Here is a 26,414-nt window from a genome sequence, read left to right as displayed (position 1 = left end):
AAACTGTCACAAAGCCTCACTGTACAACCCACAGATAATTCAGACACAGTATGCACAAGCCCTACCAACTAAAATATTTAGAAAAAAATAAACGTTTTAGACACATTTCTAACACTCCCCTTACCAAGGCAAAATAACCAGTCACAAATAAATCTATAACCTTATCAAACCAAATACTCAAGCACCCTCACTTTTTAGATCCATCATATCATTGTATTTAACGTGTTTTTACTTTAAAACAGTGGTTCTCTCCTGGGGGCAATTTTGCCCCCCAGGGGACATCTGACAATGTCTAGAGACACTTTTGGCTGTCACAACTTGGGGCTGCCACTGGCATCTAGTGGGTAGTGGTCAGGGATGCTACTAAACATCCCACAATGCACATGACAGCCTCCACAGCAGAGGTTACCTGGCCTGACACATCAATAGGGCTGCAGCTGTGGAAACCCGGGGTTAGTGAAACAGAACGCAATGTGGATCCCATCGTGATTTGGAATTTTCTTCCATTAACCTAGTTCACACTGCCCATTAATCTTACTTTATAATGTATATTTGAAAGTAATGACAGGTCATTTCTTAAAACAACGGCTAAATGTCATTAGTCCGGACCCAACTATTGTAATATACGCTTTCTCTAAGGCACGCTAGGCTCAAGGGCATCATATAATCAGCAAAGGATTTTGCTCTGAAATGAAAACAATGGCACAAACCAGCATCCCCAAAAGTAGATTCCAGGAGACAGTAATTTTAGGGATTTAAGGAGTTGCTACACAGACAACAAAAAGATGCAGGCAAATGTGTCTGGGACACGCTGGATTAACCAAAGTTAAATAGGTTTTTTTCTCCCTGCAGGACTTCTCAGAGCCTTTACTTTATTAATGTTTCTTATAAGTCTCCAAGAGGGAGGGAATCAGAATATGCAGTATTTCCCAAGCTTGTTTGAGCCCAGGACTCTTTATTCCCCAAATATCCTGCAAGATGAGTTTGAGTTTGCTGCAGACCACGCTCCAGGAAATGCTTATCGAGTGCCCACTACATGCCGGGCACTATTCTAGGTGCTGAGACACAGCAGGAAATAAATGACACCACAGTCTTGCCTCCTAGGATGGCACAGAGAAGAGGAGAAAGAATGAAGCTGTTCCCACTTGATTAACAAGGCCGTCATAAAAGAGAACACAATGTTGCCCTTGGCCTTCCCCTTGGCCATTAGTTACCCCACCCCCACCCAGGCCTCCTACCTTGATAGCCACGTGTCCCTCCACCTTGTCCATCTCAGCCAAGAGCGCTGAGAGCAGAGACGACTTCCCACAGCCCACCTGGCCCACCACGGCCACCAGGGAACCTTCCGGAATGGAGAAAGTGATGCTGAAACGACACGACATGCCCTGGGGCTCAGCTGGGGGTGCTCGGCCTGCCCAAGCTGGATGGACCCCGAGTGGAGAGAGTGACAGAAGGCAGGGCTGTCGCGAGCCTTCGAGGTCTGGAAACTCCTCCCGCCGCGTCTACGACGAGCTTAGCTCAGGGAACTGTCTCAGAGGCCTCTGCACCTGAGGCCCATGACACGTGCCGGGATGCACCTGCATCTTAGAAAAGATCCCGTGGGACAGACCCGGGGGGCCGAGCAGAGGGGATCAGCTTTGCCTGGGGGCGCGATGCAGGTGCCCAAGGGAGAGGACACCGAAAACCAGCTCTGGAGGAAGAGTGAGCGTGCCCCAGACCCAGGGGACAGCCTGAGGAAAGGCCCATGGGTGTGAAATCACAGGCGTGATCAGGGGTGGACACGTCGATGACACAAGATGAGGCAGGGGAAGTAAGGCCAGTCCTGAAGAGGTGGGTGGGTGGCGGCCAGACCCAAGAGGGCCTCGAAGGACACGCTTCCCAGCTGGGAGCCATGCAGGGGGTGAATCTGAGTTTCAGAAACACGTCTCTACAGAAATCGCCCTATGGCAGATAACAGTAATCGAAGTACAGTAAAACGGGCTCAGCACTGCCAGAAAGACTGGCCCCTCCAACGCGGACAGCAAAGTCGGAGCTGGGATTCCACCCACCCGGGGAAAAGCGGGTACGTCCAGGGCCTCCTTGGGTTCACCTACATCAGCTGCCTTCCATCCACTGCTATTATGATTTCAACATATTGGTGGAAAGGCTGATGGATTTTGCTGCCATTGTTTAATTCTTGTGTACCTGTTGCGTGGTCACACTGATTGTTCTTTTGTTCTGTGCCGGGAGGGGAATGGATTAAGGGGCCAGAACAGAACAGGAAGCCCAGTGAGGCAGCTCCTGTGATCGTCCAGGTGAGACAGGAATATTTTATAGGCTGAGGAGAAAAAAGGTTTGGATGGAGAAATTTGCGGGGGATTCAAGGGGTGAGGAAGGGTGACTGGAACAAGAAGGTAAGGTCTTTGAGACTGGAAGGATGGAGGCAGGGATGGGGGCACAGGTACAGACTATTTAGTTGTGAAGCAGGACTAGAGAGAAAAGCTAAAATTGAAGCAGACAGAAGTTAAGTTAGACATAAGAAAGAACTTCCTAAACAAGCAGTCCCATCAAGGGAGGTGTTAACACAGATTCTTTTCTCTGGAGAGTTTGACCCTTGCCCCTTCCCCACGTTCCCAGATAAAAACAGCAGTAATTTGGCTACCCAGTTAAGGGAGCAATTATTTAGGGGCATGGAGGATAAACCTGGCCCCTAAAAATGTCCCAGGTGGCCCTGTGTTTGGGGGACTCCTTAAGGAGGCTTAAAGGAGCCCCTGGGCAAGGCCTCCAGTCAGAAAGAAATCAGAGGCAATTGACAAGTTGCCCAGGGAATCAGATCAATTCCCTGGATGCTGTGATTTGGAAAAATAAAGGACTGGGGTGGGCAGGGTCCCAGATGTGGAAATGGTGTGAGAGAGGGTGAGCCAGGCAGCTGGGGGACCTTGGAGAGGATGGAGGAACAATCCATCCTGATAGCAAACGTGAGTGGACAAGAACTCTCTTCAGCTGACCCAAGCCTTCCTGCCACCAGCGGCGGCATCACAGCCTCAGACCCAGCCTGGCCAATCGGTGCACTCAGTCTCTTCTGGCCCAGTGACCGGCTCAGGGAGGGGCACATAACCCAACTTGGGCCAATAAGAGGCAAGTGGGTCTCCTGATGAGGTAGGAGGGACACTTAGAGTCAACGGGGGCCATCTGGATCGTGAGGGGAGAGGACGTCTGAAAAGGAAGCAGCACAGACGGAAGGGGAACAAAGACAAGATGGAGAGAGTCCTGATGGCATTGTCTGAGCCCCTGGATCAGTGTCCCCGAAAGGGAACCTTCTCAGTTACATGAACTAGAAATTTCCCTTTGTTGCCTAAACCTATCTGCTATCTGTACAGGGTTTCTGTCACCTACAGTCTGAGGGAACTCTCTGAGCCAGGCACACTCTCAGCTGCTTCTCCCTGAAGCCCAAGCAGGTGTGACTGGATCTATCTGACAGACGAGCCAAACTGAGGCTCAGAAAGGCAGTGACCTATTCACGGTAACAGAGCTGGAGCGTGGCTGGAATTCAAACTTGTGTTTGCCCAGCCAGAGCCCCGTGGCTTTCTCCACGTCCCACTTACCCATGCAGCGTGGGAGGGTCGCTCCTGGCCCAAGTGAACGTGGCATTCTTCACGGTGATGCTGTTTGTGGCCCCAGCTGGAAAGCACCAGAGACAGTATGTCAGGCGTAGATGAAGCCACGGCCTGAGCGTGAACAGCAGGCGCTTACTTCTTGTTTTTCCTAATCAAGTGGTTCAGCTCCAGCTGCTAGCCACTCACGCTAGGCATTATCTGGTTACATCAGTCACCGTTTCTAAAGAACTTCAACCAGCAGCTCTGGAGGCGGCCTCAGATCCAGAGAGCAGCAGGAAACCGCGAGAGGGCTCTGCCTTTGAAAGATAGGAGGCTGCACCATCTGGAAAGGTCAGGGGACCCCTGGGGGCCTCCCTCACTCAGTCTTGGGAGGTTCCGGCAGCTCTGGCTGGGTGGGTCGAAAAGAAGCCAAGGTCATGGGGCACAAGCAGTGCCCTCACGCAGACGCCTGCCCATCAGCTTGGGCTGGCCCAGGGCCCTCACTACACCTCTGGGGCCCCTCCTTTACGTTCAAAGCGGGGTCCTTTGCCCTGAAACTCCTGGACTCCAGGGCAGCCTCCTAACTCACCTCCCTGCATCCCCTCTCCCCCGCTCCCTCCAGCCACCCTGCTCACATCACAGCAAGCCAGTCTTCCTAAAACACAGTAAACTGTGCAAACTCAGGGATGGAACAGGAAGTCGGGAATCGTGGTAGAGGAGGGGAGGGTGCTTAAGACGAAGCCTGCGTTACATGGACCCTCTGTGATTCTAGCACCTCTGCCTTCATCTACTTTCGCTCCCCTTATTTTCTTTTTACTCCATGCCCCTCACTTACAAAAACAACTTTTGACTCAATTATGAACCCACTTAAAACCATCTAGAGAGAAGATGGGGGGTGTTTTTTAAGTTGTCAAATGAAGAAATAAATTCCTCCACCCATCAAAGAAACAACTGTGGAGAGAGGAAGTTACTGGTTAACCTAACTTAACCTCCCCCTCCCCCATCACCCCCCTGAAACAGAGAACAAGGAGGAAGCTGGAAGGTGCTGTTTAAGGAATTTAAGAAAAGCCACTTGAGTCGGTCAAGCTAGAGGCTGCAAGACGTGGCCTGGAGCTGCCAAGGGGGCCCCACCTGGCACCCAGAGAATGTGGGTAAACATAAAGTCTAACCGCCCGGGAGACTGCCGTCAGGGCAGGAAGTGGGGCTGAGGCCTGGGCTGAGGCCCAGGGGTTTTCCAATGTGACTCCTGTAGTGAGCTGTGAACAACTTCAAGAGCTCGAAACCTCCTAGGATGCCCCAAATTTCAGCCCTGTGTTAGGCAGGGAAATTTGACCCTGGTAGACGGCATCATTCCGCATCATGCGTGCGTGTGTGTGTTCACATCTGTGTATGTGTATGTATGTGTGTGTGTGTGAGAAGGGGGGAGTGACTCGGTCCTCACACAGCAGAAACTGGACGACCACGGGCCAGGGACATCGGGAGGGAGATTCCAGAGAGCAGTGGTTCTCAACTCGGGGTGACTTTGACCCCCGAGGGACACGATGTCTGGGGATATCTTTAGTTGCCAAAACTGGGGTGGGTGCTACTGGCATCTAGTGGGTAGAGGCCAGGGGTGCTGCTCAACAACCTATAATGCACAGGACGCCCCCACAGCAAAGTGATCTTGCCCCAGATGTCGGTGGTACTGAGGCTGAGGAACCCGGCCCCCAGGCCAACCACCTCTCACACATACTGGTGAAGGGACGACCACCATGATCTTCGTTTGGCGGGCACTGTGCTGGGTGTTTTCACGTCACTGAGGACATCGGAATGCCTGCTAGGTGCCAGGCACCGCTCACACGTTATTACCAATATATACACACATTCACTCTTCTGACCTTATCTACTGGGCTCGGGAGCCAGACTGTGTGGGTTCAAATCCCCGTGCTGCCACTTCCTAGCTGGAGAACCACAGGCTAGTTACTTAACTTCCTCTCTGTGCCTCACTTTCCTCGTCTGTAAAATGGGATTGATAATGGGATCAACCTCACAGGGCTGTGATGAGGAGAACCTTATGCAAAACTGAGAGTCCTTAGAACAATGACTGACACATAGTAGGTGCTCAATAAATCTCAGTGCGGAGATGCTGTACAGTGGGTGAGAGCACAGAGTCTGCTGACGGGCCACAGGTGTGAATCCTGACTCTACTTCTTATTGGCCATGAGAGTTACCCAGGTGAGTCTCCTCATCTGTAGGTGGGGGCCTCTCTCCTTGAGCTGCAGTGAGCAACGGACGGGTGAGTATGGTGACGTCCTTAGGACGGGACACACGTGGCGGGAGTGTCATTTCAGCAAAAGTGGTCACTACCATTAGTGCTATTAATATTTATTATTAAGTGCCTGGAAATCCCTGCTCAGGGGGGTTGACTGGGAAAGGATAAATTAATAAGCTACAAAATAAACAAACCTACCAATAAAAATCCATGTAACACCCAGCCAAAGAAAGGCACCTTCATTTCCATTGCCCAGGTGGGGAAAGTGAGGCTCAGAGCACCGAAGTGACCTGCCCGAGGCTGCACAGCTAGTGGGGGTAGGGGGTTGGTCAATCTCCAACATCCTTGATTTGCCCATCCATCTGCCCAGTATGGAATCAAAGCCCGGGCCCTGGAACCCGGCCCTCAGGGGTGGACCTCGCCCAGGGAGCCTGCATCTCAGCAAGAAAGCAAGATAACAGAAGTGCAAGTTCACCCTCCTGGGAAGACTAGGTAAGACCCCGCGTCCGCCCACTCTCCTAGGACACACCGTCTTTGATGGGCCATCGCTGGATGCTGTCAGGCTCCAGCTCCTCGTGGGAGAGGAAGATCCTGAGGCGCTTGAGGGAGACACTGGCCTACACAGAAAGCAACGACAAGGTGTAGTTATTTTGAAAAACGTTTCTGCAAAACAGACCAAGGCTAACTTACAGTGGTTTCCCCTGGGTGCGGAGGGGCCCACATCCTCCCGTATTTCTGAAGGTTCTGCAGCGCCTACACCTTAGAATAAAAAACCAAAAGCGTTTTGGGTCTTGTTTGCTTTCCTTTAAAAGCCCACAACCGGTATTAAAAAAGACGGCGGGGGACTATCGTAGCTGACAAGGGACCTAAGAAACAACCGAAGGCAATGGCCCCGTTTAAGACAAACTTGCGACTCGGAGATAAACGTGTCCTGGAGATCGAATGCATGGCACGGTGGTTACGGCCAACAATACTGTATAATAAACTTCAAAGTTGCTAAGAGACTAGAACTTAATGGTTCCCCCCTACAAAAAAAGAAATGATAATCGTGGCACGTGACAGAAGTGTAGCTGACGCTATGGCAATAACGGTACAGCAACATATCCACGGATCCGATCACCACGTTGCACACGTTGAACACAATGTGAATTATGGTTCAACAAAAATAAATTTTAGAAAAAGCAAAGGTCCTGATTCAAACAGCCCAATGGTAAGGACATTTCTGAGATAACCCAAAAAATTTTAATATGAACTGGGTATTAAGAGATTACTGTTAATTTTGTTAGGTGTGATAATGGTGTTATACTTATGTAAGAAGAAATTCGTGCTGAAGTATTTATGGGTGAAATGCCAAGAGGTCTGTGATCTGCTTTAAAATTCTTTGGCAAAGAGAGAAAGGAATGAAGGGAAGGAGGAACACAGAAAAACAATTAGACAAAGTAACTGTGGCAAAATGTTGAATCTGGGTGACAGGCACACAGCATTCTCGTGCTATTCGCTCCACTTCTGTGTATATTTGAAATTGTTCGTAATAAGAAGGGGTTTTACTTGCTTATTTTTTTAAAAAAACCTTGACCAGGGCTTGTACAACCAAATCTTAATCTTAATTTGTCTATGTGGCTAAGAAAAGGGTTTTCACGGGAAAATGTGCAAGGCTAGGGAGAAGAGTGTGACAAACGCTGTCGGCAGCAAAGTGCAGGAGCTTCAGATGGTGCAAGTGTGACTGAGCGGTTCCCCCTCGTTACAGAACCACCGCAGGGGCTGGGGGGATTATAGGGGGGCCAGCTGGGGTTTTTCAAATGGTGAGCCAAGGCCTGTGAATGGGTTGCAAAACCAATTTAGTGGGTCAAAAGCTGCATTTTTGAAGACACAGAACAGGATAAGGTAGGGCAGGGTGGAACAGACTCGATCAGAATAGCAGAGGATCAAATGTTTCAGAAAGAATCTTGCAGAGCTTAGGACAGCCTAGCTGCAATAACTTGTTTCATACACTCGAGTGTGTGTCGAGAAGTAAAACGTTATGTCTCTCTTTGGGGCAGGACCAAAAAAGCACGAAGGCCACTAGTCTGGGCCTTGATAAGCCCCCCGGCCACAGTGGGACGGGTTGCGCAGAGGGAGCTGCATCCAGGGGGATTTTCATGCCCTTTTGCTTTGTTTCCCCCAGAGACCCCCTCTCTGAAGTTCCCCAGCCTCGCCTGTACCTGCACGATGCTGCTGATGACCATGGGGAGAATATTCAGGGGGAAGCGAAGGATGTTGAACAAGGCCAAGGACACGAAGGCCTTCTGGGCATCCAGGATGTTGTTCTTGTCGATGGTCACGTAGACGGCAAACGTACACAAGGCCACCTGCAAGCAGAGGGCCAGGTCAGAGTCCCAGTCACAGAAGCAGTGACACGCGCCCGGGGAACTTGCTCCAGCCTCCTGGTGTGAGCTGCAGGGGCTGACGACTGGCCTCTGGAGGCAGCAGAAATGCCCGAACAGTGTCTAGCACAGAGCAGGCACTCACTAAACACCCAGAGAACGAACTGGATAAACCAATGACCAGAAGCCAGAAGTCCGGGCCATTCCCGCCAACATTCTCCGTGGGACACCGAATGGCATTCTCAGGGTCCCTCAACATCACCGAGCATGATCCCACCTCCGGATCTTTGTTCTTGCAGTTCCCTCTGCCCAAAACGACCTTCCTATCCAGACGGTGGCGTGGTTACTCCCTCTTCCCGTTCCAAGAGGCTGCCCTATCCAAAACAGCCCTGCTACTTCCCTCCATCCTTTTATCCTGGTTTATTTTTCTTCATAACACCTATCACTACCTTACATTGTAAGATTATAGGTATTTATTGTCTGTCTCCTGCAGTGTGAAATGCAAACTCCACAAAGGCAAGGACTTTTGTACACGGCTGTATCCTCAGGGCCTAGAATGACCCCAGGCACATCGGAGCACCAAGACCTCACGTAAGTCACCTCCTCTCCCCGTACCTCCGACATCTCATCAGTGAAATGGATGTGGAGGATTCGTGCTACTGTTGAAAGCTCCTTCCAGCTCAGAGTATAGGGTTTTATACCCCCAGGAAAGGGACATAGGTTTTCAAAAAAAAAAAAAAAGAAAGAAAAAGAAAAAAGGAAAAAAAAAGGAAAACAAACAGCCAAGGGTCCCCCAAAGGCTACTCCCTTCCCCACAAAGTCAGACCTGCCTTACGCCTTGCAGTGGGGCCTGGGATTTCAATTCCCAGGCAATTGGAATTTGGGTTCGGTTGTTTGAGACAGCAGCACCTCACCTCCCTCGCCAGGAAAAAGGAAGGACCCCTGAATAATCCAAGGCTGGGCTGCGTGGCTTAGGAGGGAAAAGATCAACAGGTTGATCTCCATGCCCCGCCCACCTGTTGGCCCCCGAGCAGCGCCAGGTGTTGCCGGAGGAGGCTAATAACATCCCCCCTGAGATCACCTGGTATACACCACCAAAGCAATCTGGAAAACCGTGCACCCTGGCAGATGGGCAAAAGTCTCTACCCCATGCTAGTCCCAGGCGCCAAGAGCCATTAAAGGCTTTCCCTAGGGGAAACAAATTGCCCGGGACCTCATTCTTGAGCTCAGGGCAGATGTCCGGCTATCAGGAGATTGCGGAGTGGCCAAGATTCTGGTGTGGATGCGGTCCAGGGTATTTTCAGGGTCTCAGCTGCCTCATTTCTTTGTTACCTATTAAAAGGTCCTACATCTTAAAAATTAAATCCATAAGCTCTGCCTGTTTATCAGCTGTGTGACCCTGAGCTGTGATGTCACCTCAGCTCTCCAAAGGAGCCTCTGTTTTTCCATCTATAAAATGGGGGTCATGATACGTGTTCGCAGGGCTTCTGGCAGCAAGGAATCAGGCACTTCTGCAGAGTGCTTAGCCCTGTACCTGGGGCACAGTAAAATGCAGTAGATAGTGGCTGTTTTATTTCTTGTTTCAGGACTTGGTCCAAACTCCTTGGACTATTTTTCCAAAGAGTCTATTAACTGGGTCCCAAGAACAAGGCATTGGAAAGCAGAGCTGGTTCCTGTCCTGGTTCTGACATTAATGAGCGAGGTGACCCTGAGGGAAGACATAGAAATTTTCCAGGATCCTTGGCCAAGAGGGAGGTTAGATGCTCAAAAAGCCACTGACACCCGATCCCTGGGATGGCTGCACACACAGGTCCCCTCCTCCAGGTAGTGATGACGCACTTGCCTCTTAGCCAGAGATTCTCCTCACTCAAAACTCTCTAAACACATCCACGCAGAGGAACAGTATTCAGCCATAAAAAGGAATGAAGTGCTGACGCCCACTACGACATGGATGAACCCTGAAAACATGATGCTAAGTGAAAGGAGACAGACACAGAGGCCACACGTGTTATATGATTCCATTTAAATGAAATATCCAGAACAGGCAAATCTACAGAGACAGAAGGTAGATTAGTGGGTGCCCGGGGATGGGGGGGAACAGGGGGGATGGGAGTGACTGCCAGTAAGTACAAGCTTCCTTCTGGGGTGATGAAAGTGCTCTGGAATTAGACAGTGGAGATGGTTGCCCAACCTTGTGAATATACTAAACACCACTGAACTGTACACATAAAAGTGGTGAATTATATGTCAATAAAAATAATAAATTAAAAAAAAAAATCTCTCCAAAATCAGTCTATTTTACTCAGTATAGAAGCCAAAGTCTTGACTCAGGCTCCAGGGGCCACCTGATTCATAAACGTCCCTTTTCTGAACTCTTGTGCCCTCCTCTCCTACCACTCTCCCACCTCCTTCCCTCTGTTCCAGCCCCGCTTGCCTCCACGATTATTCCTTTTTGGGGCAGCACAGTCCTGCCTCAGGGCCTCTCACTCTTCCCTCTCCCTGGTCAGGCCCCTGACCTCCATTAGGTTAAGACTCAAGTATCATCTTCTCAGTGAAGGCTCTGATCATCCCTTTTTTTGTTGTTGTTTGTTTGTTTGTTTGTTTTTTTGGCTGCGCTGTGCAGCATGGGGGATCCTAGTTCCCCGACCAGGGATCGAACCCGTGCCCCCTGCAGTGGAAGCATGGAGTCTTAACCACTGGACCGCCAGGGAAGTCCCGTGATCATCCTATTTAAAAACTGCAAGCCCTCCCTATCACTCTAACCAGAACCTTTTTTTCCCATAGCACTTATGACAGTTTAGCATACTATATATTTATCATGCCTGGTGTGTACTATCTGTCTCTCCCAGTTAGAATGAATGAACACCCCATGAGCGTGCAGGTTTTTGTCTTTAGTATTCACTGCTCTATCATCAGTGCCTAGGACAGCACCTGGATCATGGCAGATACCCAGGAAATGTCTGTGGGTGGGTGGATGGATGGGTGGGTAGACAGATGGATGGAGAGGTAGGTAGATGGATGGGTAGGCAGGTGGATGGATTTGCCCAAGGGTGAGAAAGCACACACTCAAGGGTGTCTCTTCAGCAACAGAGAAAATCAGGCCTCAGGCATCTCACCACCAGAATATCCCAGCTCCACTGGCCCAACTGATGGGGTGGCTGCTGGCAGCACAGGAAGCGCATTAAGAGGGAGAAACATCGCGTGGCCCCCGTCAGACCCACATCATCCACTTCTCCAGGAAGCAGAGGTCACTCATTCATCCATCAGTTATTAACTGGGCACCTACTGTGTGCCAGTCACTGTGTGAGGCAGCCTTGGAGATCCTGAGACGCACGGTCTAGTGGGGAACAGATATGCACCAGGGTCTCTCTAGCACGAGTGTCTGCAAGTGTGTGGAGGCGGCTGGGGAGCTGGGGTTTGCTACAGCCTTAAAGGGTGAGGGTCCAGGGTGCGAAAAATCCTTCGCAAACAAGGAAGAACTACCGCCCCCCTCTGAGTGCTAAAAGAGCCTCCCCCCATGCTGAGAAATGGGGCAAATGACGGAACCAACTTCCCCAGCCCAACCCCTAATAATCTGCCATCTCTTCATGAGGACATCTGTTCCTTCTGCCTGGTCGGCATCCACTCTTGTTGCTGGTGACAACACGTCAGTTTTCCTTTGGGGAGCTGAACCTCCCCCAACCTCAGTCCATGAGCTTCAGCCATAGATGAACTGCCCACACCGGACCCGACCCCAATCTCCAAAGAAGCCACATGACCCAGGCCTGGCCAATCCAAGCATCCCTGCTCCCTGGCCCCAGTGATTCAGGGACAAGCATGCAGCCAACCGCAACCAATGAGACTCAACCCCACAGCTTTGCAGGAACTAATGGGAAAAGGGGAGCTCTCTCCTTGGTTACTGTGGTTACTGAGATGACAGAATCAACTGTAATCACATGGCGAGTTCCCATCTGACAAAGAAACCACCATGGAGAAAGCAGAGCTGCGAGACAGAGGAGGAATTATACCCAACATTATCGCTGGAGCACCTAGGTCCAGTCACACCCAAAACCCCAGCAAGATAGTTCCTGACTAATACAGTTTATTCAAATCTTCTGTCCATTCATTTAGTCAGTCATTCCTCTACATACACCTAGTGAGTGGGTACCATTTGCCAAGTCCTCTATGTTCTAGGGATACAAGCAAAAAAAGACAAGGTCCATGTATGTTCTGGTCAGCAGAGAACTGCACAACAGGTAATTAGCGTATGGAATGATAATTATTCTAAAGAAGGGACGGACATACAAGGCACAGAGAAGGCAAGAAGCTCACAAATCTTCCAAGAGAGCAAATGCTAAATACTGACAGGGATGCTATTTTAGGAAAGTGCACTAGGTGGACATGAGGACATGATAAATGCCAGGCTCTGTATTCCAGAAAAACAGTCCCATCAATCCTGCCACATGGCATCCCCATTCCTGCCTGACCTCCCCAGGCCTCTGTCTTCCATCACACCTACCAGTCGGTAAACACCACATCATCCTTGAAGTGCAGGAATTCACCAGTGGAAAGCACATGCAAACACCTTCCAAGGGAACCGAAGGCCACATATTTTATCCTAATGTAGTCAGAGGCTTCAGTGTCTCAGTCAGGGCCAAGGTCCCCAACTGACCCCTGGGCTCATCTGTTTCATGCCAAACAGCTGAACCAACACCGTCTCTGGAAGCCCATCATCACCCAAAAACTTAATGGCAAATTCAAGGTCAAGAAAAGCCAGTCCCACTCTTAAGCATCTCTTGCTGTGGCCTCCTAACGGAAGCCAGGGCAGGAGATGATATTTGAAGGGTTAGCAGTGTGGGTGACAAGCTGGAAACTGCAGGTTTTGTCAGAGGATCTGTTGTACAGAGCAAAGGGTTATGGGGGACAGGGGGAAAGGTCCCCTTCGTCCTAAGTGTAACACGACCCACCGACTAAACCTTAGTGCTTGACCCTTCTGACTGCAGATCTTTTCCTATTTTAAAAAAATGCAATCCAGATGCCTTGAATTTCTGTGTGATTTGCTATCACTTGCATAAAAGTAAAGTAAATAAAAGAGATGTTTAAGTTTGATTCCATTTATTGCATATAGTCAATGTTATGCTGGTATACATGCAGGCTCTCTCTGGAAATACACAAAAGAAACCGGTATGGAGAAGGAAGCTAGGTGATGGGGGTCTGTGGAGGGAAAGAGCAGTGCCTTTCACTGCAGACTGGTGGTTCTCAACTGGGGGACATTTGGCAATGTTTGGAGACAATCAAAAATTGACTGTCATAATTGGGGAGGTGGGGGGGAGAGGTACCATTTGGGGTCTAGTGGGTAGAGGCCAGGGATGTGGCTAAGCATCCTACAATGCACAGGACAGCACCCACAACAAAGACACAATGAATTACTGGGTCCCAAATGTCAGCAGCGCTGGGGTTGAGAAACTCAGCTGCAGACCCTCTTTGGAACAGCTTTAACTATTTTTACCATGCGAATGCATTACTTTCTGTTTTTAAATTAAAATGTATCACATATACAATAAGGACTATTTAGCAGTTGTATTTAATACATAGAGACTATTTAACAGTTTAAAAAAAATAGAACGAACACCCTCTATACCATCCAGTCTTATATTTTTACTTTTGGAAAAAACCAAGAGAGTCGCTAAGGACCTGGGGAAAGCTGGAGAGACTGGAGTATGAAAAGAATGAGACAGCAGACCCTTCCAGCCTGGAATGCTGGTGTGTTTGAGCTGGAGGGGATCTTAGGGAACACAGAATCTCAGAACAGCTAAGAGACGTCGCTGCTTGGGCCAACTCCAGTCAATCGGCAGCGGTCACCTGGAGGGTTGCTCGAACATAACTCAGTGGGAGAGAGCACCATGACAGACCGGGGGTGTCTGCTGTGGTATGGGGGCGGGGGAGGGCAGGGCCCGAATGTCACATCCCTGGGGCCTAACCCCTTCATCTTTCACGCTCAAAAACCCAGAGGCAGGGAGGTGAAATGACCGCTGCAGGTCACACCGTGAGCTGGCAGGAGATTTCAGCAGGAGTCCTGACTCTCAGCAAAACATTCCATTCCTCTAAGCCGGGGCTCAGCCAACTATGGCCTGTGGTCTACCCATCTGTGTCTGGGCCCATGAGCTTAGGATGGATTTTATATTTTTAAAGGATCAAAAGAAATCAAAATATTTCATGACACACGAAGAGTGTATAAAATTCAGATTTCAGTGTCTATAAAGTAATTTTTACAGGAACACGGCCACACCCATTCATTCCGTGTTATCCACAGCCGCTCCTGCACTACACCGGCAGAAAGGAGCAGTTGCAACAGAGATCGCACGGCTCAGAACACCCAAAATATTCACTGGCTGGTCCTATACAGAAAATGTTTGCTTACTCCTCCTTTTTCCCAGCGTTTCTCAAACTTTAATGTGCATACAAATCACCCAGGGGGAGATTGCTAATACTCAGGTCTGTCTTAGCCTGGTGTGGGGTGAGGCCTGAGAATCTGCATTTCTAATAAGCAACCCCGCGATGCCGGTGCTGCTGGTCCATGGGCCCCACTGCTGAGGACAAAGCGTGGATCCCAAACCAAGAGCATCTGCAGCACCTGGGAACGTGTTAGAAATGCAAACACTCAGGGCCCACCTAGACCGACTGGATCTGAAACTCTGAGTGGGGCCCAGTGAGCTGCATTGTAACAAGCCCTCCAGGTGACTGGGAGGCCCACCCAAGTTTGAGCATCACTGATTTTCACCACACTGCCTTGTGTGCGGGTTAAGACTCCGGGAGACATTAAGCTGAGCCTAACAAAATCCAGCGTCAGAATGGATACACTTTGACAAACACTGAAAAGGCAGGAGTTTCCTTCAACATTCCACCTGCAACTCCACTGTGATGAAGCCGATGGCAGCCTAACAGAAAATTCTGTTTCTAAGTTATGAAAATGTGTGGTTTTAGTCATAGGAACTTCCCATAAGAATATATATTTGCCAACGTGGCTAAGTAATACTTATTAGCACAACATTTTTAAAAAAGAATGACATAGTTAATAATACAAAGACAGAGAGAAAAAATAAACATGGGGGGCATGATCTGAAGTCCTCCATAACCATGCTCAACTGTCAATTGAGCTTAAAGGGTTTCCACAGTCCATACTGTCTCCTGGTTTGGGGCCAGCTTTGGAAAATAGTTAACTCACACTATTGTCTTTAAACTTTTCAAAGTTGGCCAGCTAGGGACAGACCCATTACAGTACCCCAAGATATGCGTATGGGAACATTCAGGGCAGTGTGGGTCATAACCGCAAAGAAGAGGGACCAGCCTAAAAGGCCAGCAACGAGAGATGGGTTAAGTCAACTACAGCACATCCATGCTCTGAACAAGCATACATCATTAAAACAGACGAAGGAGATCTAAATGCATGAACTGAGAGGTTACATATCAAGTCCAAAGGTCTAGAACACCACGTAAGTATGAGTCCATTTGAATATATTACAAATATTTAAAAAATATCTACATGTATAATTTTTTTTCCTAAAAAGACATACAAAACTGTCACTTTGGAGGAAAGGGACAGATGGAAGGGAGGACAATATACTTTTCATTTCATAACTTTCTGTACAGTTTGAATTTTTTTTCAGTGAATGACAAATATTTGTTGAGCACCTATTATGCACCATTTTAGGCACCAGGATACAGCAGTGAACAGAAGAAATCCCTGCCCTCCTGGAGCTGACATTCTAGTGGAGAGAGGCAGACAATTCATGAAATAATAAGTGACTTTCAGAGTATGTTTGGCATTGCCACTTGAAGTGTGGTCCACAGGTCACTGCCAATCTGCGGTTTGTGACCAGATGACAGTAGATAAGGAGCTGATACCATAACGTAGCTCAACTATGGCACCAAGCACACATGTAGTTCAGCTGACATTTTTTTTTCTTAGCAAGACTTTCTCGGGACTTCCCTGGTGGCGCAGTGGTTAAGAATCCACCTGCCAACGCAGGGAACATGGGTTCAAGTCCTGGTCCGGGAAGATCCCGCATGCCGCAGAGCAACTAAGCCTGTGCGCCACAGCTACTGAGCCTGCGCGCCACAACTACTGAAGCCCGCGCGCCTAGAGCCTGTGCTCCACAACAAGAGAAGCCACCGCAATGAGAAGCCCACGCACCACAACGAAGAGTAGCCCCCGCTCACCGCAACTAGAGAAAGCCTGCGTGCAGCAACAAAGACCCAATGCAGCCAAAAATAAAATAAATTAATTAATTAAAAGAAAAAAAAAAAAGACTTTCTCAATGAAGGAAGCAGACAACAGAGGTTTACATTCCACCACAAACTTCTCATCTTATCGTGAACCTGTAACAAACAGTTCCTGAACTAGCTACTTTGAGTATCCCTGGGCTGGAAGCTGTAAATGCTGTGAATAAAACAAAAGGTGGGAGTGGCACTATTAAAAAGGAGTGGTTGGAGAAGGTCTTGCTGACTTGCTGAAACAGTGACTTCTGAAAAATATTTAGGCATGACAACACAATAAAACATCAAACAATGTGGGCCAGGATAAACTTGGCTTCACTCACCAGGAAAGGTGTGCAGACCCAGGTGAAGGTCCCCACGGCGGCCAGGTAGGCAGATTTCTTCAGCACCTTCAGCTCCTCCTGCCTGATGGCCAGTACCTTGTCTTTGAATGCCAGCTCCCAGGCGTAAAGCTTTAGCACTTTGATCCCATTGAGAATTTCATTCATCAGCTTAATCCGATTGTCTTTGCTCTTCATGTGGGCCACCTTCGAAGAGAGGAGCAGTCAATTGTCTCCAAACCACACCTGGGGGCTGGCTGCTCACTTCTGGCCCTGGCATCAGACCAACACTCAACAACCCCATCCATTAAAAATGGGCCGTCCTAAGGGTGGGAAAGCCGGCCTGCAATTCCTATGAACCCTAACTCTTGACCCTGAGAGCACTCCAGAGGATTCTTTTTTCAAGGGAAAAAAACTGCTTCGAATCACATTAAATTTGACATCAGAGAAACCTCTTAAATTCAGAAGGGAGGAAGAGAGGCAAGAAAAACCTTTCAGGTATCCAGGCAGGAAGCGGCACATCCCCTACTCTGATGTAAACCGAGAGATGATATTTTTTTTTCTTCCATTTTCTTATTTTCTTTACTGCTTTTCAGGCAGTGCATGGTTGTTAAAATACTGAAGTGTTTCTGTACCAGCCAGCACTGGTTCTGACCATTTGGGTGGCCATGCTGCACAGTTGTTAAGCATTTTTAAGGCCACCTGGCATTTTCCTCACGCCGGGCACTTTTCTAAGCTTTTCAAGTGCATTTAGTCCTGCTCACGAGAACCCTATCATTAAGTGCTATGTCATTCCTGGGTCACAGAAGAGGACAGTTTAAGCAACATGAGGTCAAAGCCAGAGACTGAAGCCGTTTCAGAGGTGGGCCGTTCAGGGAAGAGGCTAAGAGGCGACACAGCCCCATGCCCCTCCCACACCTCTCCTCCCTCCTCCCCAAACCTCATTCCAACAGTCCCACGTCCTGGAACTCTTCTCTCCTTCGGCATCACCAGCGCGGCCAAGCTCTCTCATTTGAAATTCCACAGGCACATCATAAATAGCCATCAGTGGGGGAGCAGAGGAATGAACTCTGGCCTGTCTCTGTTATGGACCATCAGGCGCGAGTTCAAGACAATGAAGTCAGACCACATGGCATGCTGCAGAAAGATCCCCCAGGCATGGCGTCGGACGATAAAATCACTCTGCCAAACGGGCCCGTTTGTGTTAAAATATATACAGTGATAACACCATGACACACACACACATATACACACCAAGCCTAACTATATAGTTAGTCCGATCTCTATATAAACACATAAAAAGTTCTAGAAGGATTTGCTTCAATGTGTTCACCGTGGTTAAGAGGACAGGGAAGAGGGGCTTCCCTGGTGGCGCAGTGGTTAAGAATCCGCCTGCCAATGCAGGGGATACGGGTTCAAGCCCTGGTCCGGGAAGATCCCACATGCCACGGAGCAACTAAGCCCGTGCGCCATAACTACTGAGCCTGCGCTCTAGAGCCCGCGAGCCACAACTACTGAGCCCGCGTGCCGCAACTACTGAAGCCTGTGCGCCTACAGCCCGTGCTCCACAACGAGAGAGGCCACCGCAATGAGAAGCCCGCGCACTGCAAGGAAGAGTAGCCCCCGCTCGCCGCAACTAGAGAAAGCCTGCGCGCAGCAACGAAGACCCAACACAGCCAAAAATAAATTTAAATAAATAAATTAAAAAAAAAAAAAAAAAGGACAGGGAAGGGGACATGTCCTTTTAATCTATATACTTTTGTATTATTTGAACTTTCTTTTATAATGAAAAGGCATTCACTCTGTTACTTGAGTATTTAAAAACTTTAAAAATACGAAGTATCTCTGAAAATTAAGAGTTTAACCCTGCAACCAGCATAAGGAAATGGGGAGAAAAGCAAGGGGTGATTTTTACTCAGCTCTTGAATATGCACACACACAGAAAGGAATACACCTATAGGAAATAAGGAATCTCTTGGAGGCTCACAGATGGGACTTCAGTCACTGGCCCACGAGGTCTAACTATTTCGGGAGCTCTCAACCTCAGCGACCCAATGTAATAACCTGGGAAGCTTTAAAAACTCCCAATGCCCAGGCCTCACTCACATTAGATGAATCAGAATCCCCGGAATTGGGCCTAGGCATCAGCATTTGTTAAAGCTCCCCAGGGGATTCCCACAGGCAGACAAGGCTGAGACCCCCAAGGCCTGTGCAGAAGGAACTCAACTAACACCCAGGTGGAAAGGCCTTAGGCAGGGGTGCAGCTTGGAGCCCTGTGCGGACACACCCCCTACCTGGTAGGTCTTGGTCTTCATGGCCATCACTGCATTGAGGGGAACCATGAAGATCATCACAGCCACTCCAGCCAGAACGGAGGGGCCCAGGTTCTATGGAAGGAACAAGAACAAAGGCCTTAGCACGGGGCTTCCACGGGCTGAGCCACCCCGTGTAGCCGCATTACTTTTCAGATTTATCCGGGAGCATCCCTTGGGGTCCCACAAACCCTGTAAGAACGTTCAAGGCCACAATCTTTTATCCGAAACCCTTGGGACCAGGTTGAGTTTTGCAAATGAGAACTTAAGGATTTCAGAAAGGTAACAGGATGTGGAGCAGAAAACAGTGAACGTGGCCCACCTGACGGCTTATCTTGTTCAAAGGTCCTTGGTTGGCGCCTGGGTGCTTGGATTTTGGGAGAGTTCCCACCATTCTCAGAACTGATAAGAGTGACTCACTGCGCATAAACTGTTTGCATGAACAATATGGTTTCTGCTGATTAACCCCTTTTCCCTCTGGGAGTCTGGAAGTTTGGTCTGTGCCAGGCAGAGGCTGCCGGTGTGACCAGCCCCCAATAAAAACCCCGGGCACAGGGTCTCTCCCAAGTTTCCCTGGCTGGTAACATTTCACATGTGCTGTCACAATTGTCACAACTCACTGCTGGGGAATTAAGTGCATCCTGTGTGACTCCAGGGGGAGAGGACTCTTGGAAGCTTGTCCTTGGTTCCCTCCGAACTTTGCTAATCTTGCTGTAATAAATGATAGCTATGAGTCCTCCTAGCAAATCATGAACCTGGTGGGGTCTCGGGGACCCCTGACACAGGTAGATATGCCTGTATATCACACCTCCACAGGGCCCTGGCACAGTGCTCCAGAAGCAAATGCAATGATTTTTTTCAGTAGCAAAATAGGAATATTCCCATGAGAGGGATAATCAAAATTATAAATCACATATCAGTTCAAGTCAAGTCTTGCCACCAAATAAGAAAAACTTGCAATTTTCAGAGCTCTTTGATTTGGGGACTTGTAGATAAGAGCCTGTAGACTGTTCTGTTATCCCATTTGCAGATAAGGAAACTGCATCTCAGAAAGGTTAAGTGGTCATGATTGAGACAAGATACAGATCAACATTTTTCAACTTCCAAGTTACACAAATAAAAAGAGACAGCTTACGAAGTCCGTCCAGTGCACACTTGCTTAGCTGAGACAGACGGACGGAACTACAGGGTAAGCGTGTTAGTCCCTTCCAAGGAGTCACCCTCGGGGTCTCCAGTCCTAGTTACCAAAAAAATGCTGCTACCGCTTGTTTCTGTGATGGATCTCTGCCCAGTGAAGATTAATCCACCTCTAAGCATGAAGGTGATTTCTACCAACAATCTAAAGCACTGGGAATCAATTCTGAGAGCAAATCATAGTAACTAAAAGATACCAAGCACGTCGCTGTACCATGTTACTGTTCAGGGAACACTACGTGTGCTAATTTGTTCAATTATCCCAACATCACTATGATGAGGTTCCCTTATTATCACCAGTTTACAGATGAGAACACCAAGGCTTAGAGACATTAAGTAATAAGGTCTGGAAGAGGCAGGATCTGAACCCAGGCAGCCTGATTTCAGAGCCACGCTGTCCCCCATTATCTTATGTCGTGTTCTTGATTGTCAAATAGAGAAATCCTGGTTTTGGCCTAAAGCAGCGGTTCCTAACCAGGGAGGACTATTCCCCCAGGGGACATCTGGCAACATCTGGAGACTGTCACAAGGGATGGTGGGAGTGTGGGGGAGGGGAGGTGGTGTGTTATTGAGATCTAATGGAGAGAGGCCAGGGATGCGGCTAAACATCCTACAATGCACAGGACAGCCCTCAACAACGAAGAATTATCCGGCCCCAGATATCAGTAACACATTCAGCAACTCTCATCTAAAATAAAGCAATTTTGTAGTAGATCACAGACCAACCCTGAAGGCAATTCTAAAAGAAGTGTTTTATGGCAGCACTTTCTGGGGAAGTAGATGCCCCAAGACATCTGTTAGATGGAAGAAGTCCACCTAACTGAGAGGGAAAAAGAATCAGTGGAAGTTGCATTTTGTCACAGCCTTGAAGTTTGGGTGGGATTCCATCAGTAGGGAGGAAAGAGGAAAGGGAATTCATGGTGGAAGGAAAGACATGTGCAAAGGCCCAAAGGTAGAACAGAATAAGGCACATATTAGGCTATAAGCATCTTTGCTTGTCATCTTATATTTTGGGAACTGCCCTTCCCCATGTGGAAGGGCTGTCAATCACACCTCCACCCCTTCCACACTGAGCGAGAGCATGTGACCCAGGGTGGCCCATCAGAACTCTGCCTATTTCACAGTGATTGGTTCAGGGATGTGAATAGGACTGTGCCAAGCCAATCAGAGTGCCCCCTGGGACCCGGGTGAGACAAAGAGGAATGCAAAAAGGAATCTCTTTTCTCTGGCACCACTGTCTGTGAAGATGATATAAGCCCAACACTATGGAAGCCATTTGAAGAAATCCCATTGAGAATGAAGTCAACTCAGAGAAACACAGGGCTAAGAAATGATGAGAGTATGAGACTGAATTCTTACAGCACTGCTTGAACTCCTGGATCCATCCCTACCTGAAGCCAAACCCTGGACTTTTCATTTACATGCACCCATAAAATTCCCTTTATTTGCTTATATTATTCTAAGATGCATTTCTATCTCCTGCAACCAAGAGACTCTTAACCAACATAATTTGGGACTTGTGTATAAATGAGTTTGGTTAGCATTTGGGAGGATACAGAGGGAGAAATACAATGTGTATGTTATAGGGTTGTTAACTACATACACTGTCAAGAAGAGACAAATGCAAATGAATACCATGCCACCCTAGAGAACATAACCCAACAACTGAAGAAAGGAATAAAATATCCAGGAACTGGCTGACAGGCTGGGAAATAAAACGTGAATGACAGCAAGAAATGCCAGTGAGCTACAGAGGTTCTTATCACTGACACCCACTCGCTCGCCCCCAATGCCCACACATGGAGGCCCCTCCCCACGCGCCACGGGAATGACATCAAACACACACCAGCCACAGGAGGTAGAGGGCAAGGATGACTTGCAGAGGGGCTGACCAGATCATGTTAATGTACGTGGCCAGGTCCATGAACCTCTGGGCGTCCACAGACATGAGGTTGACGATCTCCCCGACGGTGGACGATTTTCTGGCTGAATTGGTGATCACCAGGGCCTGGAGACAAAGGAGAGGGAAAGAGGGTGAGTGTGGCAGGCGACAGCCCAGCGCCCTCCCCTCCAGGCCCACGTGGAGGAAGGAGACAGCTCAACAGTCGAGAGGCCACTCACTGCTCTTTTCTCCTCTCCTGGCGGCTTATCTGCCTTCCCAGCCCATGTGTCTCATCACAAAGCCCACTCTCTTATCGACAGCACTCACTGCCTCCCCATCCTGAGCTCTTCAGTATGGAAGGGACCTCAGAGGTCGCCTAAACCAGGGCTTCACACACTTGCGTGTGTACGCACCCCCAGGGAGTCTGTTACGGTGCAGCTTCTGATTTCGCAGGACTGGAAGAGGGACTCTGCATTTCTAACACGCCCCCGGGAGATGCTGACGCTGCTGGCCCCCAGATCAGCCTGAAGGACCAAGGTCTCAGCCAGGGTTTCTCATCCTTGCCATTACTGACATTTGAGGCTAATTCTCTGAGGGCCTGTCCTGTGCATTTTAGGATGTTCGGCAGCATCCCTGGCCTCCACCCACTAGATGCCCCCACCCCCAGCTATGACAATCAAAAATGTCTCCGGACATCGCCAAACATCCCCTGGAGGGACAAATTCATCCTGGCTCTCGATGGTTTCACGCTGTCACCTGGGGAGTTTTAGAAGTACGGATGCCTGGGTCCCACCCTCAGAGATCATGACTGAGTTGGTTGGCTTGCAGCCTGGTCCCTGGAAGTTTCTGAAGCTCTCCGGGTGAGTCTAACTTGCAGACAGGGCTGAGAGCCAACGATCAAGTCCATCTTTCCCGACTACCTGCTGAATAGTCTCTTCTTAACCCACGTGGCCCAAAGGCTAAGAAATGAAGGGACCGAGGAGGTAATCCAGGTCCTTTAAGGCTGTCCGTGCCCAGACACCTGCTGAGTATCTATCACCCAAGGAACATACCATCTGCTCCGTTCAAATGGAGAGTTAGAACATGTTCACACACAGACTATTAGCCGCAGAGCAAGGATTCAAACCTGGATCTCCCCAAATCAAGTGCCATCTAAGAAATCCAATTACCCTCAGCTGACCCCGGGGCTCCCCGACATGCCACAGGCTTGCCCTTGGGATCAGCTTTGCTAAGCTCTCAGGCCTGACGGTCACTCCCTGCCGCCCACGGCCACTCAGGCCACCATCATGCCACTGCTCTAGAAGCTGGGCCTGAGAGGTGACCCGGCCACGCCCCCAGGGGTTCCGCGGCGGCAGCGGGAGCCGTGGGCCCACCTTCCGGTACACAGCCCCGATGACGGCGGTCTTGATCCGCATGCCGCTGACGAAGCAGATGTGGAAGTACTGGTGCAGCACGAGGGTCTGCAGGCAGGCGCTGACGAACAGCAGCGCCGTGTAGAAGTAGCCCTGCCAGTCTGGGGCCTTCCTGTCGTTCACGAAGCTGATGAGCAACCTGTGGGGCAGCAGGGACAGAGCCCCACGTGAGAGACCGCGAAATGCGTGCGCGTGGGGACAAGTCCTCTGGTTTCCGCGGGTGACCTTCTCCTGAGCCAGGCAAGGCAGGCACTCTCAACGCCAGTTTTATGGATGGGAAGCCCAACCCACGTGGCGATGCCCATGCCGGCGGGGGGTGGGGGGTAGTAATCACGGCAGGGCGCGCAGCCCCGGGCTTCTCGCATTGATTGCTCTGCCTCATCACCCAAAAGTGACCAAGTAGAGAGCACAAGGGGCGGAGGGAGGGAGGGAGGGAAAGAGAACGAACATGTGGCACCAAAGAGACAGACAGAAGCAGGGAAGGAGGGAGGTAAACAGAGATGTGACCTCCTTTCTGGGTTTAGGTTGCAGCTTTCATGCAATCTGACATTTCCCTGCTTTTGGTTTCCCAAGATAATCCTCTATCTTCCCCCTTTTGGCTTCAGGGGAGCCTGGTAAGGTTTCTGTTACTTGCAACCAACGTGGCCTTAATTAAGATGGTTGTATTAGAGCAAAGCATCAGGCAAAGCAGGTAAGGATGTACAGGCCTGGCCCTGTGCCCTCGGGAGCATGCCACGTGACCCTAAAGGAAGGTGAAGGGTGTTGCAAGTGGAAGGTCAAGGACGTGAAGAGCTGCCCGGCTGAGAGGGAGGAGGCCTTACTTTAAGATCTCTGGGCCGGTAAACATCATCAGGTCGTGCACAGCCTTGAACAAGAAGCTCATGAGGAAGTAGGGCCCAAAGGTCTTGTATAACACCTTGAACAGGGACGGGTTCCAATCCTTCTGGGGGGACTTGACAATCAAAGCCTCAGCCTCCTCGTTCACATCCACCTTGGAACTCCCTTTCGGCTTGGCGGGATCCTGGGAGGAGTACACGATCTTCACCGGCTGTCTGGAACACGAGGAGCAAGGAGCAGTTGTGGGGTCTGCCAGGCACTCAGCCCACCGGCCAGAAGGCCGGAGAAGGCCCCCCCCCCAACAGGGAGGCCTAGCCAAAGAAAACCAGTCGCTGCAGAGAAGCAGCTTAGCACAGTGATTCTGACCACAGACTGAGGATCCTGGCCAGCTGTGTGACTTTAGGCAAGTGCCTTAAACTCTCTAGGCCTTAGTTTCCTCATCTGTACAATGGGGAAATAGTAGGACCTACCTCACCTATACATGACTTAATATAGGTAAAGGGCACAGAAAAGTGCCAACCCAAAAATGACCTACAGATTCAGTGCAATCTCTATCAGAATCCCAGCTGGCTCTTTATAGAAATGGAGAAGCTAATCCTAAAATTCATATGGAAACTCAAGGGATCCAAAATAGCCAAAACAATCCTGAAAAAGAAAAGCAAAGTTGGAGGATTCACATTTCCCGACTTCAAAACTTACTATGAAACAACCATAATCAAGAAACAACCATAATCAAGACAGGCATGAGGTTGAGCATATACAGAGATCAATGCAACAGAATTAAAAATCCAGAAATAAACCTGATTGATTTTGACGAGGTTGTCAAGGCCGTTCAATGGGAAAAGAATAGTTTTTTCAACAAATGGTGTTGGGAAACTAGATAGCTACAGGCAAAAGAGTGAGTTGGACCCTTACTTCACACCATATACAAAAATTAACTCGAAATGGATGAAAGACCTAACATAGCGCTAAAACTATAAAACTCTTGGAAGGCAACAGAGGGGGCAAAACTTTAGGACCTTGGATTTAGCAATGGATTCTTAAATACGACCCCACAAGCACAAGCAACAAAAGAAAAAATAAACTGAACTTCATCAAAATCAAAAACTTTTGTGCTTCAAAAGACACCACCAAGAAAGTGAAAAGACAACCCACAAAATGGGAGGAAATATTTGCAAATCAAAACTCTGATAAGGGACCTGTAACTAGAGCAAATAAAGAACTCTTACAACTCAATAAGAAAAAGACAACCCAACCATAAAAGGCGCAAAGAAGACATGCGAACGGCATAAGCACATGTAATGTTGCTTAACATCTTAAGTCATCAGGGAAACGCAAATCAACACCAGGATGAGATACTGCTTCACACCCGCTAGGATGGTTATCATCAAAAAGTCAGATAAGGGTTTCCCTGGTGGCGCGGTGGTTGAGGGTCTGCCTGCCAATGCAGGGGACACGGGTTCGAGCCCTGGTCTGGGAAGATCCCACGTGCCGCGGAGCAGCTGGGCCCGTGAGCCACAACTACTGAGCCTGCTCCTCTGGAGCCTGTGCTCTGCAACAAGAGAGGCCGCGGTAGTGGGAGGCCCGCGCACCGCGATGAAGAGTGGCCCCCACTTGCCGCAACTAGAGAAAGCCCACGCACAGAAACGAAGACCCAACACAGCCATAAATAAAACAAATAAATAAATAAATAAAAATTAAAAAAAAAAAAAAAGTCAGGTAACAACAAGGTCTGCAAGGATGTTGAGAAATCGGAACCCTCATACATGCCCCTGTGAAGTCCCCTCCCACTTGTAATAGGATATTGCAGAAATGACGGAGAGAGAGTGTCATTCCCAAGATTAGGTTGCAGAAAACACTGTGGCTTCTTTCTTGCCTTCTCATGGATCACTGACCCTGGGCAAAGCCAACTGTCGGGTCAGGAGGACACTCCACCAGCCTCCTGGAGAAGCCCCCACGGTGAGACCTTGCCAACAGCCAGCACAGTCTTACCAACCATGTGCAACGTGGAA

At 49.2% G+C, this 26,414-nt stretch overlaps 1 protein-coding gene across 3 annotated transcripts in view; it reads right to left on the bottom strand.

Moving 5' to 3' along the window:
- The window catches only part of ABCC1 (ATP binding cassette subfamily C member 1 (ABCC1 blood group)), a 132,480-nt gene that overhangs the window by 37,644 nt on the left and 68,422 nt on the right, over positions 1–26,414 (bottom strand). For all 3 annotated transcript variants that reach the window (XM_082432547.1, XM_082432548.1, XM_082432549.1), the window contains exons 8-16: positions 24,387–24,617; positions 23,527–23,704; positions 22,118–22,279; positions 19,060–19,152; positions 16,769–16,972; positions 8,028–8,174; positions 6,356–6,443; positions 3,585–3,660; positions 1,239–1,365 (exon numbers count right to left, since the gene is read on the bottom strand). In XM_082432547.1, coding sequence (XP_082288673.1) covers positions 1,239–1,365; positions 3,585–3,660; positions 6,356–6,443; positions 8,028–8,174; positions 16,769–16,972; positions 19,060–19,152; positions 22,118–22,279; positions 23,527–23,704; positions 24,387–24,617 — 1,306 coding nt within the window. The remainder of the gene's footprint in view (positions 1–1,238; positions 1,366–3,584; positions 3,661–6,355; positions 6,444–8,027; positions 8,175–16,768; positions 16,973–19,059; positions 19,153–22,117; positions 22,280–23,526; positions 23,705–24,386; positions 24,618–26,414) is intronic.

The sequence above is a fragment of the Balaenoptera physalus genome (assembly GCF_965194825.1).
Source record: "Balaenoptera physalus genome assembly, chromosome: 16".
Classification (NCBI taxonomy): Eukaryota; Metazoa; Chordata; class Mammalia; order Artiodactyla; family Balaenopteridae; genus Balaenoptera; species Balaenoptera physalus.
The sequence above is the reverse complement of the archived record's forward strand: the minus strand, read 5'-3'. Positions and strand labels throughout refer to the sequence as shown.